Source organism: Balaenoptera physalus (genome assembly GCF_965194825.1).
Source record: "Balaenoptera physalus genome assembly, chromosome: 7".
Lineage (NCBI taxonomy): Eukaryota > Metazoa > Chordata > Mammalia > Artiodactyla > Balaenopteridae > Balaenoptera > Balaenoptera physalus.
Window position 1 is genome coordinate 4,283,180 of NC_138886.1, and position 13,162 is coordinate 4,296,341.

The 13,162-nt window shown below is 47.4% G+C and overlaps 1 protein-coding gene across 1 annotated transcript in view; it reads right to left on the minus strand.

The window, feature by feature from the left end:
• CFAP77 (cilia and flagella associated protein 77) overlaps positions 1–13,158 on the minus strand; it is a 136,855-nt gene extending 123,697 nt beyond the window's left edge. Inside the window, exons 1-2 of the mRNA XM_082468237.1 lie at positions 12,814–13,158; positions 10,563–11,001 (exon numbers count right to left, since the gene is read on the minus strand). Coding sequence (XP_082324363.1) covers positions 10,563–10,754 — 192 coding nt within the window. The 5' untranslated portion in view covers positions 10,755–11,001; positions 12,814–13,158. The remainder of the gene's footprint in view (positions 1–10,562; positions 11,002–12,813) is intronic.
• Positions 13,159–13,162: the final 4 nt, after the last annotated feature.

Genomic DNA, 13,162 nt, shown 5'->3' on the forward strand with positions numbered 1-13,162 from the left:
CATTCAGATGCGCAGAAACCAAGGCTTTGGGACATTCCAGGGACTTGCCCAAGGTTTCAGAGCCAACAAGAGTGTGTAGGAGACTGGAAGCTCATGACTGTGGTCATGGGGCCTCGAGTGTCTGGTCCAGGGGAAGTGTGCAGTGCTGAATGAATGAATGAATGAATGCACGAATAGATGATGGAAGGATGGGTGGATGGATGACACACAGCCTAGAGAGGAACCGAGGCCTCTCAAGTCTGGCGATCCAGTGCATTTCCCCCCTCTCACCTCCCCCTGAACATCCTTTATCCTAGAAAGCTTTTTCTCCTCCAGTCAAAAGTTGATTTACCCTGAAGCTAATGAAGCTTAGGCTTCAGGGCCCCTCTTTGTACTGGGCCCCTTCCAAAGCCTTGGACTTCATTTCCAACATCATTTTTAATTTTGTACTCTGTTTCTTTTTTATTTATTTGTTTGTTTGTTTGTTTTTGGCCGTACCATGCGGCTTGCAGGATCTTAGTTCCCTGACCAGAGATTGAACCAGGGCCCCAGCGGTAGAAGTGAGAGTCCTAACCACTGGTCCACCAGGGAATTCCCTGTACTCTGTTTCTTAAAAAGAGATCCCCGAATTGCATAAGCTACAGGCCACACAATACCTGCCTCTACCTCTGCCCCCACCTCACCTGACTCATCTTGGTGTCAAGATTCAGCTCTAGCCATCCAGTCTAGGAGACCTCCCCTTGCCTCCTCCCATCCAGGCACAGCTGCCCTCAAGCGCTGAGCACAAATCCCATCCAGACGGCCGTCACCACATCTGTACCACTTTGCTGTTTGTTTCGAAGCCTGTTTCTGTCTACAAGATTGTAAGCTCTTTGAGGGCAAAGCCCATACCCAGATTGGTCTACCCCCGTATCCTTGGTGCCAAGCTCTGTGTCTGGTACACAAGCGGTTAATTCTGTTAATTCTAGAAGTGAGTGAATGCGTCTGCCACCGCTTTCCTCATAGAATCCTAGAGTTGTCTGTTCTTGTCCATTTCAGACTTTTGCTCAGGCCAGCCCCTCCCCTGGCGCCCCTCCTCTCCTTTCCAGCCACTGGAATCCAACCCACTCTGCAGCCCCAGCCCAGGTGCAAAAGCTGCCCTGGGTGCTCCAACACTGCTCCCACCTTCACTCCCAAATATGCCTCTCAGCACCTCTCCTTCTGCCTTTGATAACTTTTATTAGTGGTTTTAATGTGCAAAGTCTGGTTCTTCCATAAACTCCTTGGAAACAAATTCGTAAACCTCTTGTGTTTCCACCAGCGCCTTGTGCATTATAGGTGTGTGATAAATATTTGCTCATTGACTGAGGGGTTCATTAATAGTTTCAAATGCATATCAAAAAAGAATTTTAAGTCAGTGTCTCTGTTCTTAAAGATCTCTGGGAGACAGTGGGAAAATATGAATGGAATTCATAACGGGAACATTAAAATGGCATTTTAGTGTGGCAATATGGCCAGACTGACTAGTGTCCAGCAAAATTGACCCAAAAGGTTGCCAGCAAATTTTCCAGTTCCCTCAACTGCAATGCTATGGCCATAAGCTTGCCTCTCTCCATGTCTTTTGGGGCGCCCCCATCTTTGCAGGAGGCTGCGGCCTCTGAGCTTCGGCTAGCTGGGGCTTTTTCTCTGATGTGGTGAGGCAGCTTGGATGCTGTGCCACTGGTCCCAAATGGCCAGCCACCTGGCAGTGATGTGGCCTTTCACTAATGTTGTACCTTGAAATCAAAGCACTTCTGATTCTCCACTTTCATTCCTCTGGACAAACACAAAAGATTTTGATCCACACAAAGAAATTTATCTTGTTCGCTTCTGTGTTCATTGGTCCCCCCCAATATGTATTGTTTGGTTCATATAAAAGATCAAAAGACCCCTCTTTCTGGCTCATTATGTGTTTTCTACAATGCTCTTGGTGAGCTATTCTCCCCCCTGTGTGTCCTTCATGTTGACCTTTCTGCTCATTGACCCACATCAGTCAGTTTCTTGACCGAACCCTGATGTGCCTTTAAATTATTGGGTGGAAAAATACAGCTGTTTTCTTTATAAAGCACATTGACTGCTTCCCTGAAATGCTGTACTTCGTTCCACAACGAGAGTGTAAGGGCTAGGCTGGGACTCTGGTCCACTGTGAGCTTAATTTTTGCTGGACCAAATCAATTCCGTTTTAAATCCTAAATGAGTTCATGCTGAGAAAAACACAACCAAAGCAAGCCCTCAGAAGGTAACGCGCCAGGGAAACAAAGCTTGTGCTCGGTGGTCAGTGATTACTCAACAAACCAACCCCTACGCTAATCAGTTTACCTGACGAATTATAGAGTCTCACTCGATGGATTGCTGGAAATGCTTTCTATTTTTTTAAACTCCAACGTGGGTGAGGCTGGAGACAGATAAGCCCTGCCAGAAACCAGCAAATGTATGGAACCTGGAACTAAGGAAAAGGAAACGGATTCAAAAGGGGGAACTTAAAATGGCCATAAAAGGTCCAGTGGTGGGCTTCCCTGGTGGCGCAGTGGTTGAGAATCTGCCTGCCAATGCAGGGGACACGGGTTCGAGCCCTGGTCTGGGAAGAGCCCACATGCCGCGGAGCAATTAAGCCCGTGAACCACAATTACTGAGCCTGCGCGTCTGGAGCCTGTGCTCCGCAACAAGAGAGGCCACGATAGTGAGAGCCCCGCGCACCACGATGAAGAGTGGCCCCCGCTTGCCGCAATTAGAGAAGGCCCTCGCACAGAAACGAAGATCCAACACAGCCATAAATATATAAATAAATAAATAAAAGTAAAAATAAAATAAAAAATTAAAGTGAACTAAAATTAAATAAATTAAAAAAAAAAAAAAAAAGGTCCAGTGGTTAGGACTCCACGCTTCCACTGCAGGGGGCCTGGGTCAATCCCTGGTCGAAGAACTAAGATCCCGCAAGACGCATGGCACGCCAATAAATAAATAAATTTTTTTTAATTAAAAAAATAAAATGGCCATAAAATGAATGGAGTCAGGGGACAGAGGCAAACAATGGATAGAGAAGCAATTAAACTAAACCATCTCATTTCTATAATCTTTGTATTACATTTTCAAGAGACCCTGGACCGTGGATGAACTAATAATGAATTCTCCACATGTTGATGTTTTTCTGGTCCAGAGTTTCTCAGCCTCAGCACTATTGGCATTTGGGGAGATGATTCCCTTTTTTGGGGGGTGCGGGCATCCTGTGCATTGTCGGACAGCATCCTTGACTTCTACCCACTAGATGCTGGTAGCAGCCCCCTTCCGGTTGTGATAACCGAAAGCATCTCCGGACATGGCCAGATGTTCCCTGGGGAGCAAAATTGCTCCCCCGCCCCCATTGAGGACCACTGGTCTACTTCCAGAATGTCACAATCTCTTCCATAAGATAGTCTCTCATTTAAATCAGTCTTCATTACATCCTTGAGAAGTAAACAAGGTAGTTATTAGCACCCATACTTCACGAATGAGGAAACAGGCTCGGACATTAAGCCACTTGCCCAAGAACCCTCAAGAGAGCTAGAAACCGAATTGTTTTCACCCTTAGCCAGGGCGAACCCATCTGCTTCAGGGCACACAGTTTCAGGAAGCATGAGATGGGGTGGGCCAACAGTAATTTTCAACGAGAGCACAAAGGGGAAAAAGAGTAAGCCCTTGAGTGGATTTGTCTCATGATACATTTATAAGTTCAGATTTAGGACATTTACCGAAAGTCGATTCATGAGAATAAGGTTGTCTTGGGGAACGTAAGTGTTAGAAGCAGGATAATGGAAAATAACAAACGTGCCCACGTATTAAGTGCCCTCCTGGGCCTGGCACACCTGTGTCATCTCACTGAACCCTCACAACTCCCCCATGGCTGGTGCCAACTGTAACAGCCCATTTTACAGAGAGGAAACTGAGGCTCAAAGGTAAATAACCTCACGCGTGGCACAGCAAGAAAGCGGCTGAGACAGAACGTGCCCTGGGATCTGCCTGGCTCCACGGCCTGACATCTACACCGCCTTTGTCTCCAGTGTGGTGGCTGCAGTTTTATATCTGCCTGGGCTACCAACTTATTTTTTTTAATTAATTTTTATTGGAGTATAGTTGCTTTACAATGTTGTGTTAGCTTCTACTGTACAGCAAAATAAATCAGCTATACATATACATATATCCCCTCTTTTTTGGATTTCCTTCCCATTTAGGTCACCACAGTGCATTAAGTAGAGTTCCCTGTGCTAGCCAACTTATTGCTGTATCTTTTGTGATGGTATGAAAACACCAGCTGCAGCCTGGAATTGTTTTCACAGTCTTCGTTTACACGGATTCAGGAGCTTGAAAGGAGAGTCAAGGGGCGATTTCATTTAAAGTTGAGTTGTTATCAACAACCAACAAATGCTCACGTCCTGTTTTTGTTTTTGTTTTTTTAACAAATACAAAAGTCAGACAAGAAGCACCCAACACTTACAGTATATGCTAAAACCAACCAAAATGTAGTACGATTGTGACTGTGCCTTTGTTTCTGTTTGCCCAGCCAGCCAGAGGGTCCTGGAGCGATGGCCCAGCAGATGTGTCTGAGGTTTAACAGAGCCCGGTTCCCAGGGCCACAGCAATCACTCTGCACACTGGCCTCCAGAAACGGATTTACCCAGCCTACAAGTCCAGCAGGGTCTGAGCTTGGTTCCAATCCTCTCGGTCTGTGACACATTCACTGCAGGACCAGCACAAAGACAGAACCAATGCCCCAAAATGAACCAATTCAAATCATTGCTAACAAGCTGGTGGTCTCCACTGTTAGCATTTCATATAGAACACTTTTAATTGCGTTTCCTTCCCATTATACTTTTTAAACAGTCAAAGATGCATTTTCTTAACAAGCAGTTTGAATCAGACACTTTACGAGAACTCTGATGCTTCCAGAGACAGGTGAATGACTTGAAAACCACTGCAATTAGAAATAGGGGTTTGGGGCTTCCCTGGTGGTGCAGTGGTTAAGAATCTGCCTGCCAACGCAGGGGACACAGATTTGAGCCCTGGTCCGGGAAGATCCCACATGCCTCGAAGCAACTAAGCCCGTGCGCCACAACTACTGAGCCCGCGTGCCACAACTACTGAAGCCCACGCACCTAGAGCCCGTGCTCGACAACAAGAGAAGCCACCGCAATGAGAAGCCCGCGCACCGCAATGAAGAGTAGCCCCCGCTCGCCGCAACTAGAGAAAGCCCGTGCGCAGCAGCAAAGACCCAATGCAGCTAAAAATAAATAAATAAATAAAATTTTTTCAAAAGAAAGAAAGAAATAGGGGGTTGAAATTTTGTCCACAGGGCCAGTCGTAAATCAAGAAAACTTTGTCTTTCAAATACAGGAAAAGTGGCCTAAATTCTACTATGAGCAGCACTTGAGCCTGGAAGATTCTGGAAGGTGCTGGAAGCCACTGCTGACTTGTTCAGCCAGGACTCAGAATTCTTCCTGGAGGAACGGCCTTCCCGCCACTGATCTGAGAGGAGTGTTCAGAAGGGGGTTGAGCTCATCCCCGAGGAACCCGCATTCTGAGGTCTTCATTAACGTTTCAAAGCCAAAGCCCCCCTTTTTTAGAGGGACAAAGAGGAAGGCGGGCCCCTCCTCCAGCAGATCTGTCCCACCCACCCACCCCGGGGCCAGTGGTAAAAAGCCTGGGAGGGAGCAGGTCTCCTTTCTGAACCGACCACGGGGCTGGGCACTGCTGCAGCCCCTGCTTGCTCACCCTTGCTCACCGAAGGATGTGCCTGGGTGCCAGGAAGCTGGAAGCTTTGATTTAAAAAGAAGAAAAAAGAAAAAAAGGACCGAGAGAGAAAGAGTTGCAGGGATCAACAACCCCGTAGCTTTCCCTAGAAAAATGAAAGCTGCCCACCAGCCTGCCGAGACTGGGTCCTTAAGATGGGCAGCTCAGTTTCAGCCCCCCTTCCTTGTGTTTTATTTTCTCCAGTTACGCTGTAAATTGAACGTAAAAGGATCTGAGCAATCAAAGGCATATTCTCTGCAATACATAGCGGAATATAACATTTTCCCATTTCACTCAAACATGATAAAAATACTGACCTACGCTGGGTTGTTTGCCCGACTGTGTGTTTGTCTGCCCACCTTCTTTGCATTTGTCTCTACCTACGTGCCGATGTTCACCAGCATCAATATTTCTTAGAGATGTTAGGCTCTTAGTGCGGTTGAGTGTGGTTGCCTAATTTTGTAGAGCATCCAGTTTGGACACGCTGGCTCTAAATAAATGCTTCCCCGTGATGACGATGATAAGGATCCCAGCAGCGGTGTTGAGTCTTAGGAAACAGAAGTCAGGTTGGGGTGAAAATCTATGAACCCTTAGGATCTAAGGAGGGTCGAGTCATCTGGCCCCGGAGGGCTGAGTTTCTCCCAATCTCCACCCCTGATCAGAATCTACCTTTTCACCCTTCAAGGTCCAGTTTCAGGACTGTTCTTTTATAAAGCCTCCTGAGTCATGCTCCGGGTTTCCTCCCCCCAAATCTGAACCTTTCCGGGGAGTGCAGAAACTTGAAACTTACAGGGGGGTGACCCATGACATTGCTTGTCTTATTATCTGTGTGTGTGTGTGTGTGTGTGTGTGTGTGTGTGTGTGCACGCATGTGCACAATAGTAAGAGCTAATGTTTCCTGAGAGCTTTCTTTGATGCAGGGGCTATGCTAAGCAATATATGTCATACATATGAAATATATATATATAGTGATATATATAGATATTGTCTCCCCAGCTAAATAATTAACTCCTTATGGGCAAGAGCTAAGTTCTGAACTTGTTTCTATGACCCCAAGAGAGCTTAGGATGGTGCAGAGTACTCCGTAAACATTCAATAAATATTTCTTGGCTGTCAACAAATCCCAAGAAATTAGTAGAGTTCACTCTGGAAGGAATGTTGAGTGAAACAATAATGGAATCGGATTCACCGATGAACATTTTTTTGACTGCCTGATGTACAGATATAACCAATCTGGGTTGTCATTCATTAACTAATTGTGTATCGTGGCCAAAGAGCATGGGTCTGGAAGTCAGGTGACATAAATCTCATCCCACTTCTGTGACCAGGTCAGGGTAGTGCCTTGGGCGAGTCTCTTCCCCTCTCTGGGTCTTAATAGCCTCAAACAAGGAATTGGACTAGATGGCTGTAAGCCTCCTTCCAACCCCAGAATGATGTGATTCTATAGCTCTATCCTACAAATGCACACGCTTCTTGTTTGTGACATAAAGCCCCAAAGAAAAACAAAGTCGGCGAGAAATTATGAAAAACATCGGGTGCCGTGATCATTTGCACCCTCTAAGGATGCTCAATTCAATAAATTCCACCCCTGTACCTAGCCTGCCTCTCCAGGGCGACAGAAGACTCAAGGCTGTCAGTGGAGCAAACCAAACAGTCTCTCCCCATAATTGTATTGACAGGATATCAGCCGAGTTCCGATGGCAGGAAGGGTGCACCCTGACAGGTTCTGTGAAGGAGCCTTGAAGGCTATTGTAGCAGGATCTTCTGTTGAGTCACAGAGTTCTGGGGAAATGAGAATCAAGCAGGGAGAAGCTTGGCTCTCTCTCTATTTAATTTTATTCTTCCCAGAGAGTCACATTTGAAGGAAAACTGGCTAAACACACGTCACTTTATACAATAGAATAGATGCCCTTTCTAATGGAAAACATTTACATCTTCTTGTGGCCACATTAAAACATGGAGCTGATTCAATCAGCCCCACTCAATAGCCAGTTGGCTTGGTTTTAAATGAGGCAAAGAGTTGTTGAGCACTTGCTGATAAAATATCTGCTTGGATGTCTGAGGTTTTCACTTTTCACTTGGTTACGGTGGCATCTTGCAGACATGTTCTTGAATAACTGATGTGTGTACGTCCCGGTAAATTCCATGGGTGTGAAACAGCAGTGTCGTGTTTGTTCAGGCAGTGTGTCTGCATTTTAAATGAAAAAAAAAAAAAAAAAAAAATCCCGATCCTATTCACTGGAGAAAACAATCTGAGCAACAACTCCCCAATATGGGGGAGTAAATGACTCTTTCTAAGGTGCTATGTTCCCCCAATACAGATGCAACCTTCAGATTCAGACTGAGACAAAACCAAAATATACTTCAGTTCCAATCATTCTCCTGCAGACACCCCAGGCAGAGGGCACACTCACCTCTGCTGCACACAAGGAGAACTCGCACAGAAAGGAGGGTCTGAAAATCTGGGATTGTGAAACTGACATGCCACAGTCAAGAAATCCACAAGCCATGCCGCAACAGAAATTTCAGCAATATATTATTTTTAAAAAGATTTTTTAAAAGGCTCCACCATCTTGGATACTTTCAATCTTCTTTTCTGAAAGAGCTGAAAACCTCAAAGTTTTTTTTCATAATTTAGATTTCCTTTAAAATAGAAGAAGCTTTTTGGAGTGGTAAAAGTAAAGCTGGGCTGGGAGCCAGTGGAACATAGCTTCTACCCCCGGCTCTGCCAGAATCTTGCACAAAGAACCCACCACAGACAGCCTCAGCGTCCCCAGTGTAAGGAGGGGTCTGGAGAAGGTAACAATCAAGGTTACTCCTTGCTCTCAATGTTTCTGCAGCTTTTACTTAGGCCAGATTTTAGTAGAAAAATCTGGTAGCGGTGGTCAGTATTGAAATGTGGACATAATCTTTACTGCTACTGAAACTACCTTACGGCCCATCAAGAACTGGAGGGAGGAAAGTAAGAAGGAAAGACCTGCTTTCCTGACAGGAGACAAGCTGGGCACGATCACCAGGGCGCCCCCTGCTGCTTGAGCCGAGTCACCGCTGACGGGGCAGCCCTGCTCTGTGTCTCATGCTCTGAAGACAGAACCCGCGGTGGTGGGTCAGTGTCTCCTGCACATTTTCCAACCCAAAGTTCAAGTTCAGGAATTAGGACTGAATTCATCTGGAAGCTGTTCAGCTAGTGCCATCCAGAGGCCAAATACTGTCCTTCTTGATATGCAGCACGAGCAAAAGGAAAAAAGGGAGGGGAAATTTTTACTTATAGATGTATGTTATACATGTTAAACACATGTATATTGTACATACACATGTGTGTATGTGTGCATACATATATGTAAAGTGTATGTGTATGTACAATGTGTATATATCTATGCATATACCTATATGTATGTATGTGTCTCTATGGATATATCATAGCTTGGGGTGGGCATTACACACTCTTAATTCACCATGGAGAATAACTCCATTACGCTGTCCATTTTGTATTTAAGTAGGAAGGAGTTGGTCCACCAGTAACTGCTTGAGTAAAAGCAATGATCAGAGGCGGGGAAATTGATTCTCCCCTTGATCCCAGAGTGGTGAACCCCATCTGTCTGTGCCATCTGTCCTCTGAGAGTGGCTCTTCTCACCTAGAAATAAATGAAGGACTTTGCTCCACTTTGGGAGGCCTAGGAAGGGGAGGTGTTAGATGGAAGGGTGCCTAGTGTGATAAGCCAGCTTCTCCCAGCTGCTGGCCCAGGAAACAGTTTGGGTAGGGCAAGAGGAGAGAATCCGTGTTTTCATAGGAGCCAGTTAACTCAGCTAATTCTACCACGATGTTAAGAAAGCCCAGGTTCCCTGTACGAAACAAACGAACAAAAAACTAACAACAACCAAAACCTCTGGGCTCTAAACAGCTTCTGGCGTTCAGACAAATAATTGTTACTGAATCCACGGTTATCACCTGCGCCTTCGACCTCCGGAATCTGGGGAACTGCGCGCATTTTTAAAGGCACACTGCCCTCCAGTGGCGCAAGGTAAAATTGCTCCATGACCAGCTTCCCAAGCGCCAAACTTCAACTTGACCTTTCCTGGGGCCCCGGAAAGGCGCGTTGATGCCACGCCAGCGTTGGGTGATCACCAGTCCCGAAACGTGACTAATGTAAGGGAGCGTGCGATCAAAGAGGAGGCGACCTAGTTGGAAACCGCGGCTCCCTCGCTCGTTTGTGCCTGTGGGACCCCTGGGGCAGAGATTCGCGCTTTTTGTCTCTTAGGGTCGTAATTCTGGTTAAGAGTATGAGTGGGTGGAAATTAACGTGTGAAGTGATGCTTTCAAGAGACATACAGAACACTTGCTACATAACAGCAGCCCAGGCGTGCAGGGGAATCGGGAGAGGCGGCCTGCACCCTGCGAGGGCTGGCAGGTGGTAAGGACGCAGTCTGGGTGCTGCTACCTGTCTGTCACCCTGTGGGTTCACCCTGCGTGAAGACATATGCAAATAGCCGCCAACGTGGAGGGCTTACCGCGTGTCAGGGGTCTCGCAGGGATTACCTTATGCAATCTGCCCAATCACTCCCTTTAATGAGTGCCATTATCATCCCACTTTGAGGATGAGGAAACTGAGGCTCAGCGAGGCGATGCGGCCTGCCCGTGACCGCCCGGGGGTCCAGGCCTGTCTGGACCAGAGCTGGAGCTCCCAGCGCCGCGCTCGGAGCGGGGTGGTGGGGCCGGGGCAGGACGGGTGGAAACCCCCGGCCGCGTGGGTGCCCAGTGAGGGGACGAGCGCAAGAGGGTGATGGGGGTGGGGAGGGCTCACCTTGACGATGAGCGGGTTCTGAAACATGGAATCCCGCACGACCCCCAGCCTCTCGTTCTCCATGCCCGGTTGGATGTCGGCCACGGTCAGGGGCCGCCGCGGGGGCGGGCAGATCTGGCTGACCGTGCGGCGCACCGGCGGCTTCTTCTTCCATCGCGTGAGGTCGTGGCAGGAGTTCCTGGCCTCTGGCATCCTGGGGGTCGCGGGGAGTCGGCCAGCCGGCTGGATCCAGCGCGCTTCCCAGGTGGGGGGCCGGTGCGGAACTCGGAGGGGCCCTCCGCCAGTCCCGGGACGCACCACCCGGACCCCGGGGTGGACACCGGACGCCGGGCTCCCTCCGGAGCGAGGCGCGCCCACCTCGCGCCGCCCGCTCGTTGCAAGGAGCGCTGAGACCTACATAAGCCCCTCTGGTTCCTGAGAGCGTCTTCTGGGCGCCGCGCTGCGGATTCGAAAAGGAGAGAAAATCAAGACCACCCCTTGAGGAAGAATGGAACCGTCCGTTTCCATGGCGACAGGACGCCAACGGCACTGGAACAGGGCTGGTCGATTTACTTTCAGGAAACTTTTTGGCCACCTAAGTGGACGTGTTTCGAGTTTTCTTAAGTAGACCTGAGAAAAACCCAAGAATTACCACTGGGCTGTGTTAAAAGCGACGGAGTTCTAGAAGGCCATTTACACTTGACTTCCAAGTCAAAGACACACACCCCACCCCCCCAATTACCCCGACCCCTCTTGCCGCCCCTTCCCACTTCTCCCAGCGACACACACACACGCACACACACACAGCCCGGGGCAGAGCGTTACTACGTGTTTCAGAATGAAATAGAAATCTGCATTCCAGGCCTGATATTACTGCTAATCCACTGGGTGATCTCAAATTAGTCACCTTTTGGGTCCTCAGTGTTTTCTTCTGTGAAATGGGTAGGGGGAAAAGTCTAGAGTTGAATGAAATCAATGGTACCCAACTTTGTGCAACAGAATAAAGGGAAGTTGAAAAATACAGATTCACTGAATCAGAATATCTGGAAATGGGATCTGAGAATCTGCATTTTAATCCTTCTTCCCCTTTGGATTTTTTTTAAGTTCAAAGCTATGGAAACTGTGAAAGAAGAGTACAATGAAAACCCATATAGACTTCACCTAGACTGACTGGTCCTTAGTATTTGCCACATTTACTTTCTGTGTGTGTGTGTGAACATGCACACACACACATTGCTAAACCATTTTGAAAAGATCTGCAGACGTTATCATATTTGACCCTAAATACATGTATCTGCCAAGAACAAGGACATTCTCATACAGAACTACAATGCTATTATGTCTATGGATTTTAATGTGATACAATAATGGTGCCTGATATGCAGTCTGTATGCTAAGTTGGAAATCTGCACTTTTTAAGAGCTTCCCGAGTGATGGGTGCAGTGTTTTGGGAACCACTAGCCTGGATTATCCCTAGTCTGCCTTCTAGTTCCAGCCTTTAGTGGGGTCATTCACCCACCATTATCATCTTCATTAAATGTGCAAATATCCACAAGGCTCTGGGTAAGGGCTTCACCACAGAGAAGTTGCACAGACAACAAACGTGCACTTCAAGGCCTTGCACAGCAACAGTGGACAACACCAGCACTACCTTTCCAGAGCAAATCAGACAGACCGCCAACTGTCCATCCAAGGCCTGAAGTGGCCCTTGGGTGGTGACAGGTGTACGATGTACACTTTATGGTTTCTCTAGTCTGCTTCACTTTCACATAAATGCACGTTGTGCACTTTTTAATCAAAGCTGCTTGGCAGCTCACACAGAGGCAGTCAGGTGGTGCAGCACGGCACAGGATACTGGAGTAGTGGAAAGATCACAGGTTTGAATCCTAGCTGGGGCCACACAAGTTTCCCTGTGACAAGTTACATGAAGCCCTAGTTTTCTCATCCACAAAGTAAGGCTGATATTACCTAATAAAGATTTCCTACAACAGGGGGTTGTTACAGGATTCCATGAGAAATCTCTTTGCTGGTGTGATTGTGTTCACTATGCAGTAAGACTAAAAGTTTGAGTGGCATGTATACTGGCCTCGACTTGATGGCCTGCTTAAAGCTTTACTTTTAATCATAAGCTAAGTTTCTTTCGGACTCAGTGGAAATGGGAGAATCGGAATAGATCTTCAGGGCTTCTTCTACCTCTAACCTCCACCTAAGTTCAATGTGCATTAGACTCCGCACCACAGAGCCCCTGCCAACCCCTGACTTCACCCCTTACCTCTGTCCCCGTCACTCACGGTGCTCCCGCTACCCTGGCCTTCTTTCAGTTCCTCCAGCAACCAAGTTCAGGGCCTCTGGATTTGCTCCCAGCCTGGAACACTCTTCCATCGATTTCTGTTCACCCTTTTCATTTAGAACTCAACTGTCACTCGCCTTCCTTACTATCTAACCTAGCTCTCACTGTCCCTAGTCGCTCCCCATCACATTACCCTGATCTATTTTCCTTAAAGGATAATCTGAAATTATCTTGGTTGATTAGTTTGTTTTCTGTCTTCCTCAGGTTAGCCCTCAGCATCTTGTTCACTCCTGGACTGCAGACGGACCTCAGCAAAAAAAAAACTGTTGAA